Source organism: Staurois parvus, unplaced genomic scaffold (genome assembly GCF_062004578.1).
Source record: "Staurois parvus isolate SC_StPar_1 unplaced genomic scaffold, SC_StPar_1.0 ptg000390l, whole genome shotgun sequence".
Lineage (NCBI taxonomy): Eukaryota > Metazoa > Chordata > Amphibia > Anura > Ranidae > Staurois > Staurois parvus.
This window is the reverse complement of record NW_028318186.1, coordinates 4,174,255-4,189,105: the sequence shown is the minus strand read 5'-3', so window position 1 is coordinate 4,189,105 and position 14,851 is coordinate 4,174,255. Positions and strand designations below refer to the sequence as shown.

Below are 14,851 nucleotides of genomic sequence, written 5' to 3'. Positions count from 1 at the left end.
CATGCAGCAGCCAAGAGAAAGGAAAAATATCTGGAATTTCTAAGTATAGGGAAATATGGACTTCTAATGCTTCTCCACACAACTAGGCCTTTGCTGGCTCCTCACTAATACATTAGGGTGGGGCGAGATTCCTTAGGCCTATCAGGTCATGTGTTGGAGCTTACACAGGGCTTCCACTTTTCATGCCCAGTGGCCAGAGTGGAGAGGGACCAAAGGAAAGGTGAGTAGGTGCTGTTTATGATAGAGGTAACTTATAGAAGAACTCCAGGGAAATATAATATACAGCTGAACTGTATGTGTATATGTATGTATATATATATATATATATATATATATATATGTGTGTGTGTTTTATATATATGTGTTTTATATATATATATATATATATATATAGTGGCAGTGCGGTATCCTGCCATGGTGATAGTCAAGGTTATAACCCAGGATCTTCACCCATACAGGTTGAAGGGCTCCCGGCAGTTCTCTTAATGCAGAGGAAACTGGTTTGTTAGTTTCCTCTTTGGTTTGTAAAGCCTGTTTTGGGACCTATGGCCTGGAGATTTCTAAGTGATTTGGGAGGGATGAAATCTCCATTCCTGGGTCCATGTTTTGAAAACAGCCAGCACACTGATTGCACAGGTCTGTGCAGGCCTTTTTTTAGAGGCCTAACCAGGGTTCTGGGCTCTCCCGCGGCAGACAGGAGGTCATTGCCCTGGAGTAAGGAGGTCTCCACCTAGGAGAGGTCGAAGCCAGAGCATCAAGGGGGCTGCAAGCTTTGTACAAGTGGTTAATAGCTGTGTGCAAAAAGCTATATTTTGGAAGGAGGCTGTGTGCATTCAAGGAGTCCAACACTGTGTGCTGGGACTAGCCAGTGGTCTGGGAGACCCATATAAATGGAGGTACTGATAACCAGCAGGGCTGATAAGAATGTTTTATTTGTTTTGATGGTGAACACCCCTGCCTGGGAAGCATGTTGTGGAACTTTTAAATAAAATTGGGCTAAAAGGCCTTTTAAAAGGAATAAAGCGAGTGGCTGTGTGCAGGAAAAACTCTACCATTTGATGCTAGTTCTCACTAATTATATATATATTTGTGTGTATGTAAGTATAGTGGCAGGGTGAGGCCATGCTATTGTGTGCTAATGCAGTCTGGGTCAGGTTTTGGAGAAAACAGACCCACTAATGGCACAGGTGTGTGCTGTTCTTTTAGTAGAACTAGGATTAGAGGTCATTGCCCCACTGTCCCGAGGGGGTCAGTGATGGTAAGGGAGCAGAGAGGTGCATGCCAGCACCATACTGTCTGGTTTTAAATTTTTTTTACAAATATCTGAAAAGTGTGGCATGCATTTATATTAAGCCCTCTTTTACTCTGATACCTCTAACTAAAATCTAGTGGAACCAATTGCCTTCAGAAGTCATCTACTTAGTAAATGGAGTCCACCTGTGTGTAATTTAACCTCAGTATAAACACAGCTGTTCTGTGAAGCCCTCAGTGGTTTGTTACATTAGTGAGTAAACAGCATCATGAACACAGCAGACAGAACAGGGATGAAGGTGTGAAGAAGTTTAAAGCAGGGTTAGGATATAAAAAAAAATCCCAAGTTTTGAACATCTCACAGAGCACTGTTCAATCCATCATCTGAAAATGTAAAGAGTATGGAACAACTTCAAACTTACCAGACATGGCCGTCCACCTAAACTGACAGTCTGGGCAAGGAGAGAATTAATCAAAAAAGCAGCCAAGAGGCCCATGGTAACTCTGAAGGAGCTGCAGAGATCCACAGCTCAGGTGGGAGAATCTGTCCACAGGACAACTATTAGTCGTGCACACCACAAATCTGGCCTTTATGGAAGAGTGGCAAGAAGAAAGCCCTAAGAATTTCCATTTACAGTTTGCGAGAAGCCATGTGGGGGACACAGCAAACATGTGGAAGAAGGTGCCCTGGTCAGATGAGACCAAAATTGAACTTTTTGGCCTAAAAGCAAAATGCTATGTGTGGCAGAAAACTAACACTGCACATCACCTTGAACACACCATCCCCACCGTGAAACATGGTGGTGGCAGCATCATATTGTGGGGATGCTTTTTTTAAGCAGGGACAGGAAAGCTAATCAGAGTTGATGGGAAGATGGATGGAGCCAGATACAGGGCAATTTTACAAGAAAACCTGTTAAGAGTCTGCAAACGAGGGAGAATGGGGCAGAGGTTCACCTTCCAGTGGGACAACAACCCTAAACATACAGCCAGAGCTACAATGGAATGGTTTAGATCAAAGGATATTAATCTGTTAGAATGGCCCAGTCAAGGTCCGGACCTAAATCCAATTGAGAATCTGTGGCAAGACTTGAAAATTGCTGTTCAGACGCTCTCCATCCAATCTGACAGAGCTTGAGCTATTTTGCAAAGAAGAATGGGGAAAAATGTCCCTCTCTAGATGTGCAAAGCTGGTAGAGCTATCCCCAAAAAGACTTGCAGCTGAAATTGCAACAAAAAGTGGTTCTACAAAGTATTGACTCCAGGGGGCTGAATACAAATGCCACCACACGTTTCACATTTATTTGTAAAAAAAAAATTGAAAACAATTTCTCATTTTCCTTCCACATGACAATTATGTGCTATTTTGTGTTTGTCTATCACATTGTATCCCAATAAAATACATTTAAATTTTTGGCTGTAACATGACAAAATGTGGAAAATTTCAAGAGGTACGAATACTTTTTTTTTCAAGGCACTGTATATAGGCTGTACTACAAACGTGGGCTTTTATTTTTTCTATTAATTTACATAGGTCATTCAAATGTCACATGTTGGTAGAGAAGTGGGGGGAGGACAACGCTGTTTGCTTAAACTAATGCTGACTACCATGTTGTCTTGCCTTTGATGGGAAGCAAAGATTTCACCAGGGGTAGGAGGGTTTTATAAGGATTTGCTGCCTTCTACTGTCTGTGTTTGCAAATGTCTGTAAATACAATAAAGGGCTGTACTGAAAGCAATGCAAAAGTGGTCATAACTTTTTTTTTATTAACTTAAATAGGTCATTTAAATTTCACATGTTGGTAGAGGAACTCTTTCTCTGTACTAACTCTTCCTCTTTTTTTTATTGCAGGTAAATAATTAGTTTCCAAGCAGAAGCAACATGCTGCCACTGAGTTCTTCAAAGAGAAGGCTGCAGGCTGTCAAACATTCATGGATGGCTGCAGAATGTTTATGGAGATGCCATCATTGACAAGAGTCACCAATGATGAGACATTGCTCTTATCAATGGTTTCATCTCTGTTTTGTAGCCTTCTGTGGGTGTTGGGTAGCCTGCACCCCTCCTTAGTCAAGAACTCAATGATGGCATGTTGCTTCTTCTTGAAGTCCATCATTTACCTGCAGAGAACAAGAAGAGTTACTATAGAGGATGAGTTACTCAACTAACGTGAAATTTGAACAACCTATTCCAGGGTCCAGCAATGTATTCATCCATACCGCCCCTCTCCTTTTCTCCACAGTGCTGGCATCTCTACTGTGGGCACCAGGCTATGACAGCTTGCGGCTTCACAGCCAGGTGCCCACTGCGCATGTGCGAGTCGTGCTGCGCATCCTGATTGGTCCAACAGTCTTCTGGGACCTGTGAAAGTTCCAAGGAGACTGCGGGCAGTGAACTAAGGCGGAAGTGGGAGCGAGTACATGTCAAAACCAGATAAATAGGTATGCCTTATATAGGGGAATGTGTTTCATCTCTGTATCACCTGAGGATAGCCACTTCAATGGGTGTATGTAAGGGTTTACAGCCACTATAAAACTGTGTTCATACAGTTGAGTGTCAGACCACATTACATTTCTTTAGCCCTACCTGAGTGTAATGTCCGACCTCTGCCCCATTCATTGTTCCAAATCCAAACTTAAAATCCTCATATTCACTGAACCAGCTGTCAGTCACAATGTCCCAGGTCATTTTGTATGCTGACAGAAATATATTTTCACCACACCTCATACCTAATAACAGACAATGAAACAGAAGTTAATGACAGAACTCAAAATATCTTCCCTTTTTTTGGTTTGGGTTCTTTGGTTTTGAGAAGTTTGTATTCAAGAAGTATGGAGAGGCTGCTTTAGTTGACTTCCCCTTTATATCAATCATATTATATAGCTTTTGCTATTATAAGATCACTATTATGAGCCTGGCTACAAATGCACAGCAATTCAGGGCTTAGATTAACACCCCCCACAGGACCCCACATGACCAACCTGGCAGCCCCCCCCAAACAAAAAACAGTTTGTTGCTTCAGTTATGAGTGGATACAGTGAGTGATCAGTACCAATCACTTGTGTTCATATAGGAAAGGAAGGGGCTGGTAAATGTAACATATTTACCAGACCCTTCCCCCACCCTCTGTCCTGAAGGATCCCATTGTGTGCTTGAAACTGGCGGTAGGAAGGAGAGGAGGGAAGCCAGCAGCACTGTGGGGGAACACAGTGGGGGCCTGAGCAGCAGGGGGAAATATATGGTGCTTAGGGAGGGTGATGGGTGAGCCGGTGGGGACAATTACTGGAACCGATCCCCTGTATGGCTCTCTCTGCAGCAGCTGAAAGCCAGTGGGAGGGAGAGGCAAAGAAGCCAGTTTTCAGCTGCTGCAGAGAGAGACATACAGGCGACCGGTTTCAGTAATTGCTCCCCCTCCTCACCATGCTGATCACCCTCCCTGCCCACATCTGATTCACCCAGCTTCTTGGGCCCCCCTGCTGGCCTGGGCCCTATACAGAAGGACTGGTGGTTCCCCCGTATCCATGGCCCTGGACACCCCTTAATTACTAATGAGTTAGCAAATAAAATTTTTTTTTCAGGGGTGAGAGTAATTTTGTAATAGAGAGAGGATTGTAGTAATGGGTAATTGGCAATGAACATACTGAAGAGACTGCTGGTGACCGGAGGAGCTGGCTTCATAGCATCACATATGATAATTTCTCTGGTTGAAAGCTATCCGGAATATTTAGTAATAAATCTAGACAAGCTCGGTTACTGTGCTAGCTTGAAAAACCTTGATTCAGTTTTGGATCAGCCAAACTACAAGTTCTTACAGGGAGACATCTGTGATGTGCAGTTTTTAAAACATCTCTTTGAAGTAGAACGTGTAGATGTGGTCTTACATTTTGCTGCACAGACCCATGTAGATTTGTCTTTTTCAGATTCCTTTAAATTTGCCTATGTTAATACATATGGTACACACATTCTTCTTCGTGCGGTTTATGAAGCCAGGGTTGCAAAATGTATCTACATAAGTACAGATGAAGTCTATGGAAGTAGTCTTGTTGAGAGTGGAGGAGGAATCCCAGGATTGATCTGGACCCAGGAGTCTGATGCCATCGCTTATGTTGATGACAAGCCTTATTGAAACAGTATTGGGGTAATTATTCATTACTACACGAGTTGGAGTGTTGTTTGGTTTGGTGTAGTGGGTTGAAATAACATTATTAAAAGTACTATAGCACTTGTCACTTGAGTGGATCACGATTGTTCATTGCAGTGCTCACATATAGAGTTTTTTTCACGATTTAGGATTTATTTATATATATATAAATCTCTTCTTCTTTTTTTTTCCTCTCACATGCACAGTTTTAGTGTGTGATGTAATTCACAATGAATGGCACTAATTTTCTTTTTGTATAGGGATAATACACTATGTTGAGTTTTTTTGGTTTCTGAGGTTCATGAATATTTGGATATTACACGAAGAGTGAAAATAAGAGAGACAATTTTTGGAAGAAATAATTAGAAGAAAAAAAAGAGGTCTATAGTTTTTTGGAATTACACTTGGGGATATTAATATATTTTATGAATTTTATTTAATTTGGAAAAGAAAAGATTTTATAATTTCTAATGAACATACTATATACTGTCCATGGAAAACTGAATATCTAGAACAGACTAGTGGATTTTCCATTAGCCTTGGCCTTTTGCTTCACCTTTCAATTGCTGATTGACTGGATTTGGGTACACCAGCCACTTTATTGAAAAATCTATATATTTCAACAAACTACAAATAAATAACATACCCTAAGTAGCAAATAAAACCATACCTAAAACAGTCGTCCCAGTCTTCTGTAGGTCGTCTTTTGAGGGTGTCAGTTTACTACATCCAATAGGAGCTCTCCCCTCTGGCTAAAAGGTTTGTAGCGTTAATGTACGTTACCAATCTCCATTAGCCTAGGGCACCACTCCAGGGATCCCCTTACCCTCTGCTATGGGATCCACATTTTCACAACTAGTCACTGCAACCCCTATATCCCAATACAGCCAGCTGTCATACAAAAGCACCCTTCTTTTACTCTGTATATAAGAAATGAGGGGGTTACAACCACTTCTCGCCTCCACACATCCCAAAATGAATGGCCTTACCAACCTACCCAAACCACTTTTCATCTCCACACTCCACTTGACCTACATTAGCAAATCAGTTAAGTCTTTTCCTCACACTACACTTATATTTTTTAGAATGATTTTCTTAATAATTAAGATTCTATATATAAACAATGTTGACATAACAGACTGCAACACATGATTACATGTACTTCAAAAAAGGTTTACTCCATTAGCCTTGGAGCACCGCTACCCCCTGCTATGGAATCCACAATTTTGCAACTAGTTACTGCAACCCCCATCATCTCACTCAGCTTCTATGGAACATCCCCCCCCCCCGTAAATAAGAAGTAAGAAGAGAGGGGGTTACAAATACCACCCCAAAGTATGGGCTTATGAAAAGCAGTCTGGGAATCCGGAAGGAAGATTAGGTGAAGATGGAAGCTTCTGCAGTGGTGATAGCGTGCCACTGGAGGGCTTTGTTCTCAGGTAAAACTTTCATAGTGTGTTAATATGCAATACATACTAGCATGTTATGCCTTTACCTTGCAGGGGGTTTCTTTTACTTTTACTACCACTTCAAGAATCTGATCCTGTTTTAGATCTACAGACAGCATCAAGTAGCCTCAAGTAGGTTGGATTCTCGTGAACCATCCTCGACCTCACTCCAAGCAGTGGAGGTTTGAATAATGGTTTGGTGCAGTGGGTTGCAGTTTGGGCGTTTTGTGTATCCACTATACCTTTCTTTCACCCCTCAACTTTTTGCCCCCCCCCCCCCCCCTTTTTTTTGCTCCTCTCTTTTCTTTCACCCATCCCCCGCCTCAATTTTGTTGCCTATGCCTTTTTTTTCCCTTTTTCTTACGTTTTACCAGTTTTTTTTATTATACAGGATTTATGTAGCGCCAACAATTTGCTCAGCGGGAGACAATACAGTTTAATACATGATGGTTAGGAGCTTACAATCTAAGAGGGAGGGGCTAGTGGTACAAAAAGGTAGTAATTGTGGGGGATAGACTGATAGGAGGAGTAGAAGATTCCATTATTAGCTGAGGGCAGGATAGGCTTCCCTGAAGAGATAGGTTTTCAGAGATCGCCTAAAAGTGAACAGAGTAGGCAATAGTCTGATAAATTGGGGTAGCAAGTTCCAGAGGATGGGGAAGCTCTGCAAAAGTCCTGGAGACGAGCATGGGAGGAGGAGACAAGGGAGCTAGAGAACAGGAGGTCGTGCGAGGAGCGGAGAGGACGGTTTGGGTGATATTTGAAGACAAGATCGGTGATGTAATTTGGGAAAGAGTTATAAATGGCTTTATATTATTGTTAATGTTTTGAATTTTATCTGTTGGGCAATGGGAAGCCAGTGGAGGGATTGGCAGAGAGGGGTGGCAGATACAGAACGGTTAGTAAGGTGGATGAGTCTGGCAGCAGCATTCATGATAGACTGAAGAGGGGATAGCCTGCGTTGAGGTAGGCCAATGAGGAGGGAGTTACAATAGTCAAGACGAGAGATAACAAAGGAGTGAATAAGGCAGGCCACAGACGGTTTGTTTATTGGCTGAATTTTGGCCGATAAACAAAAAATCGGTCATTGCTGGCAGCGATGCTGCCACCAATGTCCACGAAAAACATCAGTTTTTCATGGATTTTCCAACAAGACCAATAAAAATAAATGAGGAGATCCGCAAAACCGACCGACGGGCTGGCCCCACTGACGGCGTGATTATTGGCCGATTTTTCTATGGCCTGCATAAGTTGCTTAGTAGTTTCCGAGGTTAGGAACGGGCGTATCTTGGAGATGTTTCGGAGGTGAAGTCTACAAGATTTGGACAGTGATTGGATTTGGGGCTGGAAGGACAGACAGGAGTCTAGGATTACACCTAGTACCCTGGCATGAAGCGAGGGACTGATGATTGTGTTATTGATCTTGATGGAGAAGTCAGGGGAGGGGGCATGGGCTGGGGAGGAATACTAAGAGCTCAGTTTTGGAAAGATTGAGTTCGAGGAAGTGGAGTGACATCCATGCCGATACGTTGCTTAGTTTATCTAGAGAGATGACCCTTTGCCAGTATATGGACTCCTTTTGGAATGTTACTGACAGGGTACGGCTACTTTAGATCTACTACGCACTGTCTTATGCTTGCTTGTGCAACTTAATGTGTTTAGGATTATAACTTTGCCTACAGAACTGTTTTTCCTATATGTTATCTTTGTTACTTTGGCATGTTATATTGTCTTTGGATTTGATTATAATGCCATTGTAAATGTGCTGTTTTTTGCTCTCCAATAAAATACTTATGAAACAACAAAAAAAAGTTTACCTTGCATGTTATTGGTTTGTTATATATGCTAGATTTGTTATGTGTAGGACAAGGGATTGTCACTCTGTATTGCCATGATTAGTTATAAACAAAGTCAACAAACATCAAGGTTGTCTAGTATTTCTAAAGGTATTTATATTTTTTTATATCAATGCACAAATGTATTGCTGGTTCCTTCTATTTTAAACAAGGAAAGCACAGTGGCTAAGCGGTTAGCGCTTTCAACTACAGGAACAGGGATGGTTGGTTCAAATCTCAACTACAGCACTAGCTGTCTGGAGTTTGCATGTTCTCCCTGTGCTTGCGTGGGTTTCCTCCCACACTCCAAAGACAAGCTGGTAGGTTAATTTCTCCATGTCTAAATTGGCTCTAGTATGTGAATTAGAGACATTTATTTGTATGCTCCTTGAGGACAGATGTGAAAGTACAATATGTAAATGGATTTATACACTCTATATATACTGGATTCTTTGTTTTTTATACATGGGATTTATGCATTGGATCTCCTTGTGCTTGTAACAAGACATTATATATAACAAGAATACAGAGAAAAGGTGAAATATATGAAGAGATAAGATATGAAGATATCCCTGGAAGTGGGTTTAGAAACGAGTTTAGGAACAACAGAATAATATGGACTTAATCTGAGAAGAGAAAATGTGGAGCGTGGGAGGGAGGGGGGAGGAGGGAGGGGCTGGGGGATAGAGGGGGGGGCTCTCGGGTGGGGGGCACGGTAAGAAATGGAAGTTATATATAAATAAATTATGAGGAGAAAACATTGTTTTGATAATGATTTTAATAGAAATGTTGAAATGTTTTGTATATGATTTGAAAATTCAATAAATATTTATAAAAAAAAAAAAAATGTAAATGGATGGTGCTATACAAGTACCTGTAATAATGAACTTAATGGGTTGCTTTACAAGTTGAGAGTTCACATATACTTTAACTCTTCAGTGCCTTACTTTCATTGTCCTGTTCATGACACCCCCTACACCAGAGCTTGGGCCTCACTGGAGCTTTACTGAAGTTATAAAGTAACAGTCCAGAATTGCAATCAAGCAACAAATCCAATGCCATCCAATTGAATTTTCAGTTTAAATCAGCTAAATTAATTGTAGGGGCATCAAAAAACAATGTCTTAACAAGTTTTCTTTTACAAAACAGCTACAGCCACAGACTAGAAAAGCCTGTCCCTTGCCAGCATGCTGCAGAGAAGAGACACAAGATGCATCTGATCATTTTTTAGATGATATCTGTCTCTCTACAGATATCATAACTCTAGAGGGCTATTTAAAATGTCAAGCTAAGTTTATGACTACAAGGGGTGACCTGGGTTATATGTTTGTATGCATTTGTTCATATGAGTGTGATGTTATAAGGCATTACTAATGAAATATAAAAGAGCTTACGTGGTATATTTCGAGGACTAGGACTATGTCCTTTGATACATTTCTTGGCCCAAGCGAGTGCATTTCTGGCAGCATCTTCATTCCATTGCTAAAAAGACAGATGTTAATTTGTAATATTTTTAATAAGAAATATTTAACGTAGAACTATAGGCAACTTTTTTCGATTTTGCATAGAGTAAGGGAGAGTTATAACCGCTGCCAGATTTTTTTTTCGCCATCTGTGTCCCAATTCAAAGATTTCCCTTCATTTTCTATTGGATAGCTACTGTAAATAGAAATTTGGTGGAAATCCTTGCAAATTAAATAAATTCCTTGGGGACCCCCAGGCCACCATAAATGGTGTCCCTACTGGAAGATTTCCCCTCTATTACATTTCTCTGGACAATGCAAAATTTGGGATTTTCTTTACTTTCACTTTCGATAACAGTAAACAGGACAGACAGAGAGGGTGAAACTCCCTAACAGGGGCACAGACAGCAATAAAAAAACTTCAACTAACAAAGGTTTTGCCTTTAGTTATACTTTAAAGTGTTACTAAACCCAGGACCCTGCATTCACTATATCTGGTCTCCCCCAGACCCTGCATTCACTATATCTGGTCTCCCAGGACCCTGCATTCACTATATCTGGTCTCCCAGGACCCTGCATTCACTATATCTGGTCTCCCCGGACCCTGCATTCACTATATCTGGTCTCCCAGGACCCTGCATTCACTATATCTGGTCTCCCCGGACCCTGCATTCACTATATCTGATCTCCCCGGACCCTGCATTCTCTATATCTGGTCTCCCCGGACCCCGCATTCACTATATCTGGTCTCCCCGGACCCTGCATTCACTATATCTGGTCTCCCCGGACCCTGCATTCACTATATCTGGTCTCCCGGGACCCTGCGTTCACTATATCTGGTCTCCCGGGACCCTGCATTCACTATATCTGGTCTCCCACAGCACACACAACATGGGAATGCAATTATTTTAGTAAATATAAACTAATAAATACCTTTTCTCATCAGCAGTTAGAGCAGTCTTGTAACTTCAGCAGAGCACTGGTTAAACCTAGTAGGAGGAGTTTTCTTTCTGCGAAACCTCTGACCCTCTGTCTGGACAGTGCTGATTGGCCCTGTGCTGATCACATGCACTCTCCCAAGAAAAAAAATAACCTCTCTAGCAATACACATCAAACTGAGAATGTGTATGTGACCGCAAGTTCAGTCTGTATCAGGTGGTCATTTATTTAAACAAGAGGAGGAGCAGATAAGAAGGTATCAAACAGCCTTTTTACACAATGCAGAGGACCCCTTAGGTTCCACAGTGAGTATAACAAGCATGCTTTACTGCATATACAGACTGATTTTACTGCTGTGGGTTTAGTAACATTTTAATTAACCTGTAATCCATTTTTTATAAAAAAAAAAAAAAATTCTAATGGTGTTCCTCTGCCCCTTGTAATACCCTCTACGATCTCCTGAACCTCTCTTTTTTTCCACCCTCACTCCTGTTTGTTTGAAATGAGCAGTACATGTTAGTTGTAGTCATGAACACTGCTCTATGCACATTACACATCCCACAATTCATAGTCCATCTCAGAATTGAGCAAGAGAGGGTGGCTACATTCCTACATACAGAGGGACTATGGAGAATGACGTAGCCACCCTCTAAAAAAAAAACAAAAAAAACTGGAGATTCAGAGGAGGCTGAGAGCAATAGAAGTGCCTTTTTGTAGGTTAGAAATACATGCTTTCTGATGACTTGTACATTACTTGAATACTTGACTGGTACTTGTTGACCACTTGGTTTCAGTCTGTTGTTATGTACCCTTCTTTTTTCTTGGTCCTTCCAACACGCCTATCCTCATCCTGACCCCCCCCCCACCCTTTTAGGTCCTTCCTTTCCTTTCCCATTTCCCATCCTCCCCAATTTCCTATGAGGTAGCTACAACATTTTGATTATGTACCTGTAGTGGCTCAACGTCTGTAAATCCACATGTAACTGATTTTTCACTTTTGAGTCTGTCTACCTTTGTAGTCATTTTATAGAGTGACTTTTCTTTTTTATTCCTGAAAATTGCAGTAAAAACTGGCCAGCGGGCTGAATGAAAAAAAAATGGCTTCTCTCATCCACACAAGCAAGTTAGAGTAGGAATCCTCCCCTCTTTGCCATTGTTCTCTGACAGCAGGGACTGTCTTCTGTCAGAGTACACTGTTCAGCGTTGAATTAGCCGCTGATCAAGAAAAATTTTCCAACATTCCTGTTCAACAGAAGTGAGTTATTAAATTGACTTCTGTCAAGCAGGGATGGCCATAGATGGATTGAAATTGGACCAATTCTTGCTGAACTGGCCGAATGTTGATCTATGACCAGCTAAAGTAGTATCAGTTGCCAAGGTGAGTTAGTTTTCTCTTCCTATGATCTACCTTGATAAATTTGTTAATGGCGGAAGATAATTATGATGGCATCTATCTTTCATTTACCACCAGTAGCGATCATGCCTGCCACACATCTGTAGAATGGAGGAATTCTGCCATTTTGGTTCTTCACAATCTCCTGGTCGGAGGCCCACCTTCAGAAATAAGGAATGTTCACCCATGGGGCCACCACTGCTGTGCTCTGGTTTTAAAATGTTAGTTTCCTGGCTCTTACGCTGAACCTCTAGCTTAAATACACATGGAACAAATATGCAGATAAGGTCTTTTGACTTTCCTCCAGTGCTCCTGATCTGCTTATGAGTCAAACCCAGAAATGATTGAAGGTCCCGGATAAGTAGGGCCACCAGCAAGAGATATTTGACATACATGTTTGCTTTAAATCCTTAATCCCGACAAAATTTGTGTTCTTAGAAAGGGTTTGGGAATATTTATTGAACTCCAGCCAAACCCTGGGAGGTATGCCCAGCAGGTGGCTGGGGAAGCTAATAAATAGTGTTGGTTCTGTATCAGCAGGGTCTTCCTGCTGCAGAGATTTCACCAGCCTGGGTGGAGGTCAGTTCTACTCCTCACAGGCATGTGTACTGATTAAAGCTGACAGTCGTAGAAGTCCCAGTTGTGGAAGAGGTGGGCTACACCTAAATCAACTCTGAAATTCTGAGATTTCACCAGACAGTTTTGGTCTGAAGAGCTGCTCTATGTCCTTGTGAGTACTAACTGTGATACAAGATCTTGGTGGCTGTGTACTATAGGGATATCAGTGTCAGTGTAACTCTCTCGGGGGGACTGCTCACATAGGGTCCCTGTTTCTGGCCTACTCTGGAGGGGAACTGTGTACTGAAGCTCAGCAGAGAGCTTGCCTTGGAGAAGCTTAGTTCAGAGAAGAGTGTCTTCTTGCTATTGAGTTCTATAGGCTGGAGTAACCCATACCCTGCACCCTCTCCCACTGTTCAAGTTATCAGCAATAAATCACCAAGAAGACTGCTTTCTTGTGTCCATGTTGTTGGAAATGGTGTTCTGATGTGCTGGCAGCCTCTGCACTAGTGGGAGAAAATCCTGGCCATTATCATTATCTGTGTCATCATCATTATCAATAAGCGGCCCATTCCAAGGTTGTGCTAGACACCTGAGGCAAGTCACTTCACTAGATATATGCAAGGGTTTGCAATCAATTTAAAGCTGAACTCTGAGCACATAAACCTTCAAATATATTCCTCAATAGCCACCATCTACTTTGCTATGTGCACCAAACCCAGGTATTACGTTGTAAAAGTAGTGGTTACCTCATCACTGTGCTGCAAATAGCCTATGCAGAGAGCAGAGATGTGGGAGGGGTACAACAGCTCCAGCAGCTACAGGCAGAAGTGGGCGGATACAAGTCCAGCCACACTTCGCAAGGAGAGAGAGCAGCAGTAGCCAGTCTTTATTACAGGAAGCTCCTGCACATGTGCAACGTTTCATATTGGATTATTGCACAAATCTCAAAGAAATACACAAAGCAAACTAAGATTCAAGTAAGAATACACATTCTTCATGTATTTTACCAACATTTGCTTATCCTGGAGTTCTACTAGACTGGCAACTCCTTTGTTTGATGGAATCCAATATTCCTTATTTAATATGTATACTTTATTATATGTTAAATGTGATTACTTAAGTTTTACTTACCATTTTAAGCATATTGGATGCAGATGGATTGGCTTTACATCTATATTTATTATGGCTATCAATAATCATTTGTCGATTGGCCTCAATGGAGCAATCAAAATCTGACAATGGCCTATTCATCTGTAGGGATAAGGGTAGAATTCATAAAATAATTATGTCAGATTCAGTAAAACAAAATGTTGAGAGAATAAGGAAACCTTATGTAATGTTATTTCCTGAAGGAGCCATTTGGTATGATGTATGATGGGTCCTCTTCTCTGCCATGACTCCTCAAACCACTCGGTCCCTACTGACACATCTAGTTATAAGTTGAAGGCTGCTCACTCCTATGTAACTTAGTAGTATGCTACTACTCTATATTAGTACAAAGAAAACAGACTATAGGCAATCAATGATAGATAAAGTAAGTATATTGTAGTAAAGTAAAATAAACACAATATATACAGTAATGCATAATGACTTAATAAATAAGTCAAGGAATATGTTAGGTTTACTGATGGGACGATTAGCATTAGAGATGAGCGAATTATTCAAAAATTCGATTCGGCTGATTCGCCGAATTTGAGGAAGAAATTTGATTCGATGCGAATTTATTCGCTACGAATTTAACTTATAAAAAGGGTTTCTAGGCTTCAGAGAGCCTTTATATTAGTGCAGAACACTGTACCTTTAATTTAAATGCCCTTGGAGA

The 14,851-nt window shown here is 41.3% G+C and overlaps 1 protein-coding gene across 1 annotated transcript in view; it reads right to left on the bottom strand.

Moving 5' to 3' along the window:
- The window catches only part of LOC149455558 (serotriflin-like), a 49,023-nt gene that overhangs the window by 16,159 nt on the left and 18,013 nt on the right, over positions 1-14,851 (bottom strand). Inside the window, exons 5-7 of the mRNA XM_089686007.1 lie at positions 14,161-14,280; positions 10,068-10,155; positions 3,836-3,978 (exon numbers count right to left, since the gene is read on the bottom strand). Of these exons, the coding sequence (XP_089542133.1) occupies positions 3,836-3,978; positions 10,068-10,155; positions 14,161-14,280 (351 nt within the window). The remainder of the gene's footprint in view (positions 1-3,835; positions 3,979-10,067; positions 10,156-14,160; positions 14,281-14,851) is intronic.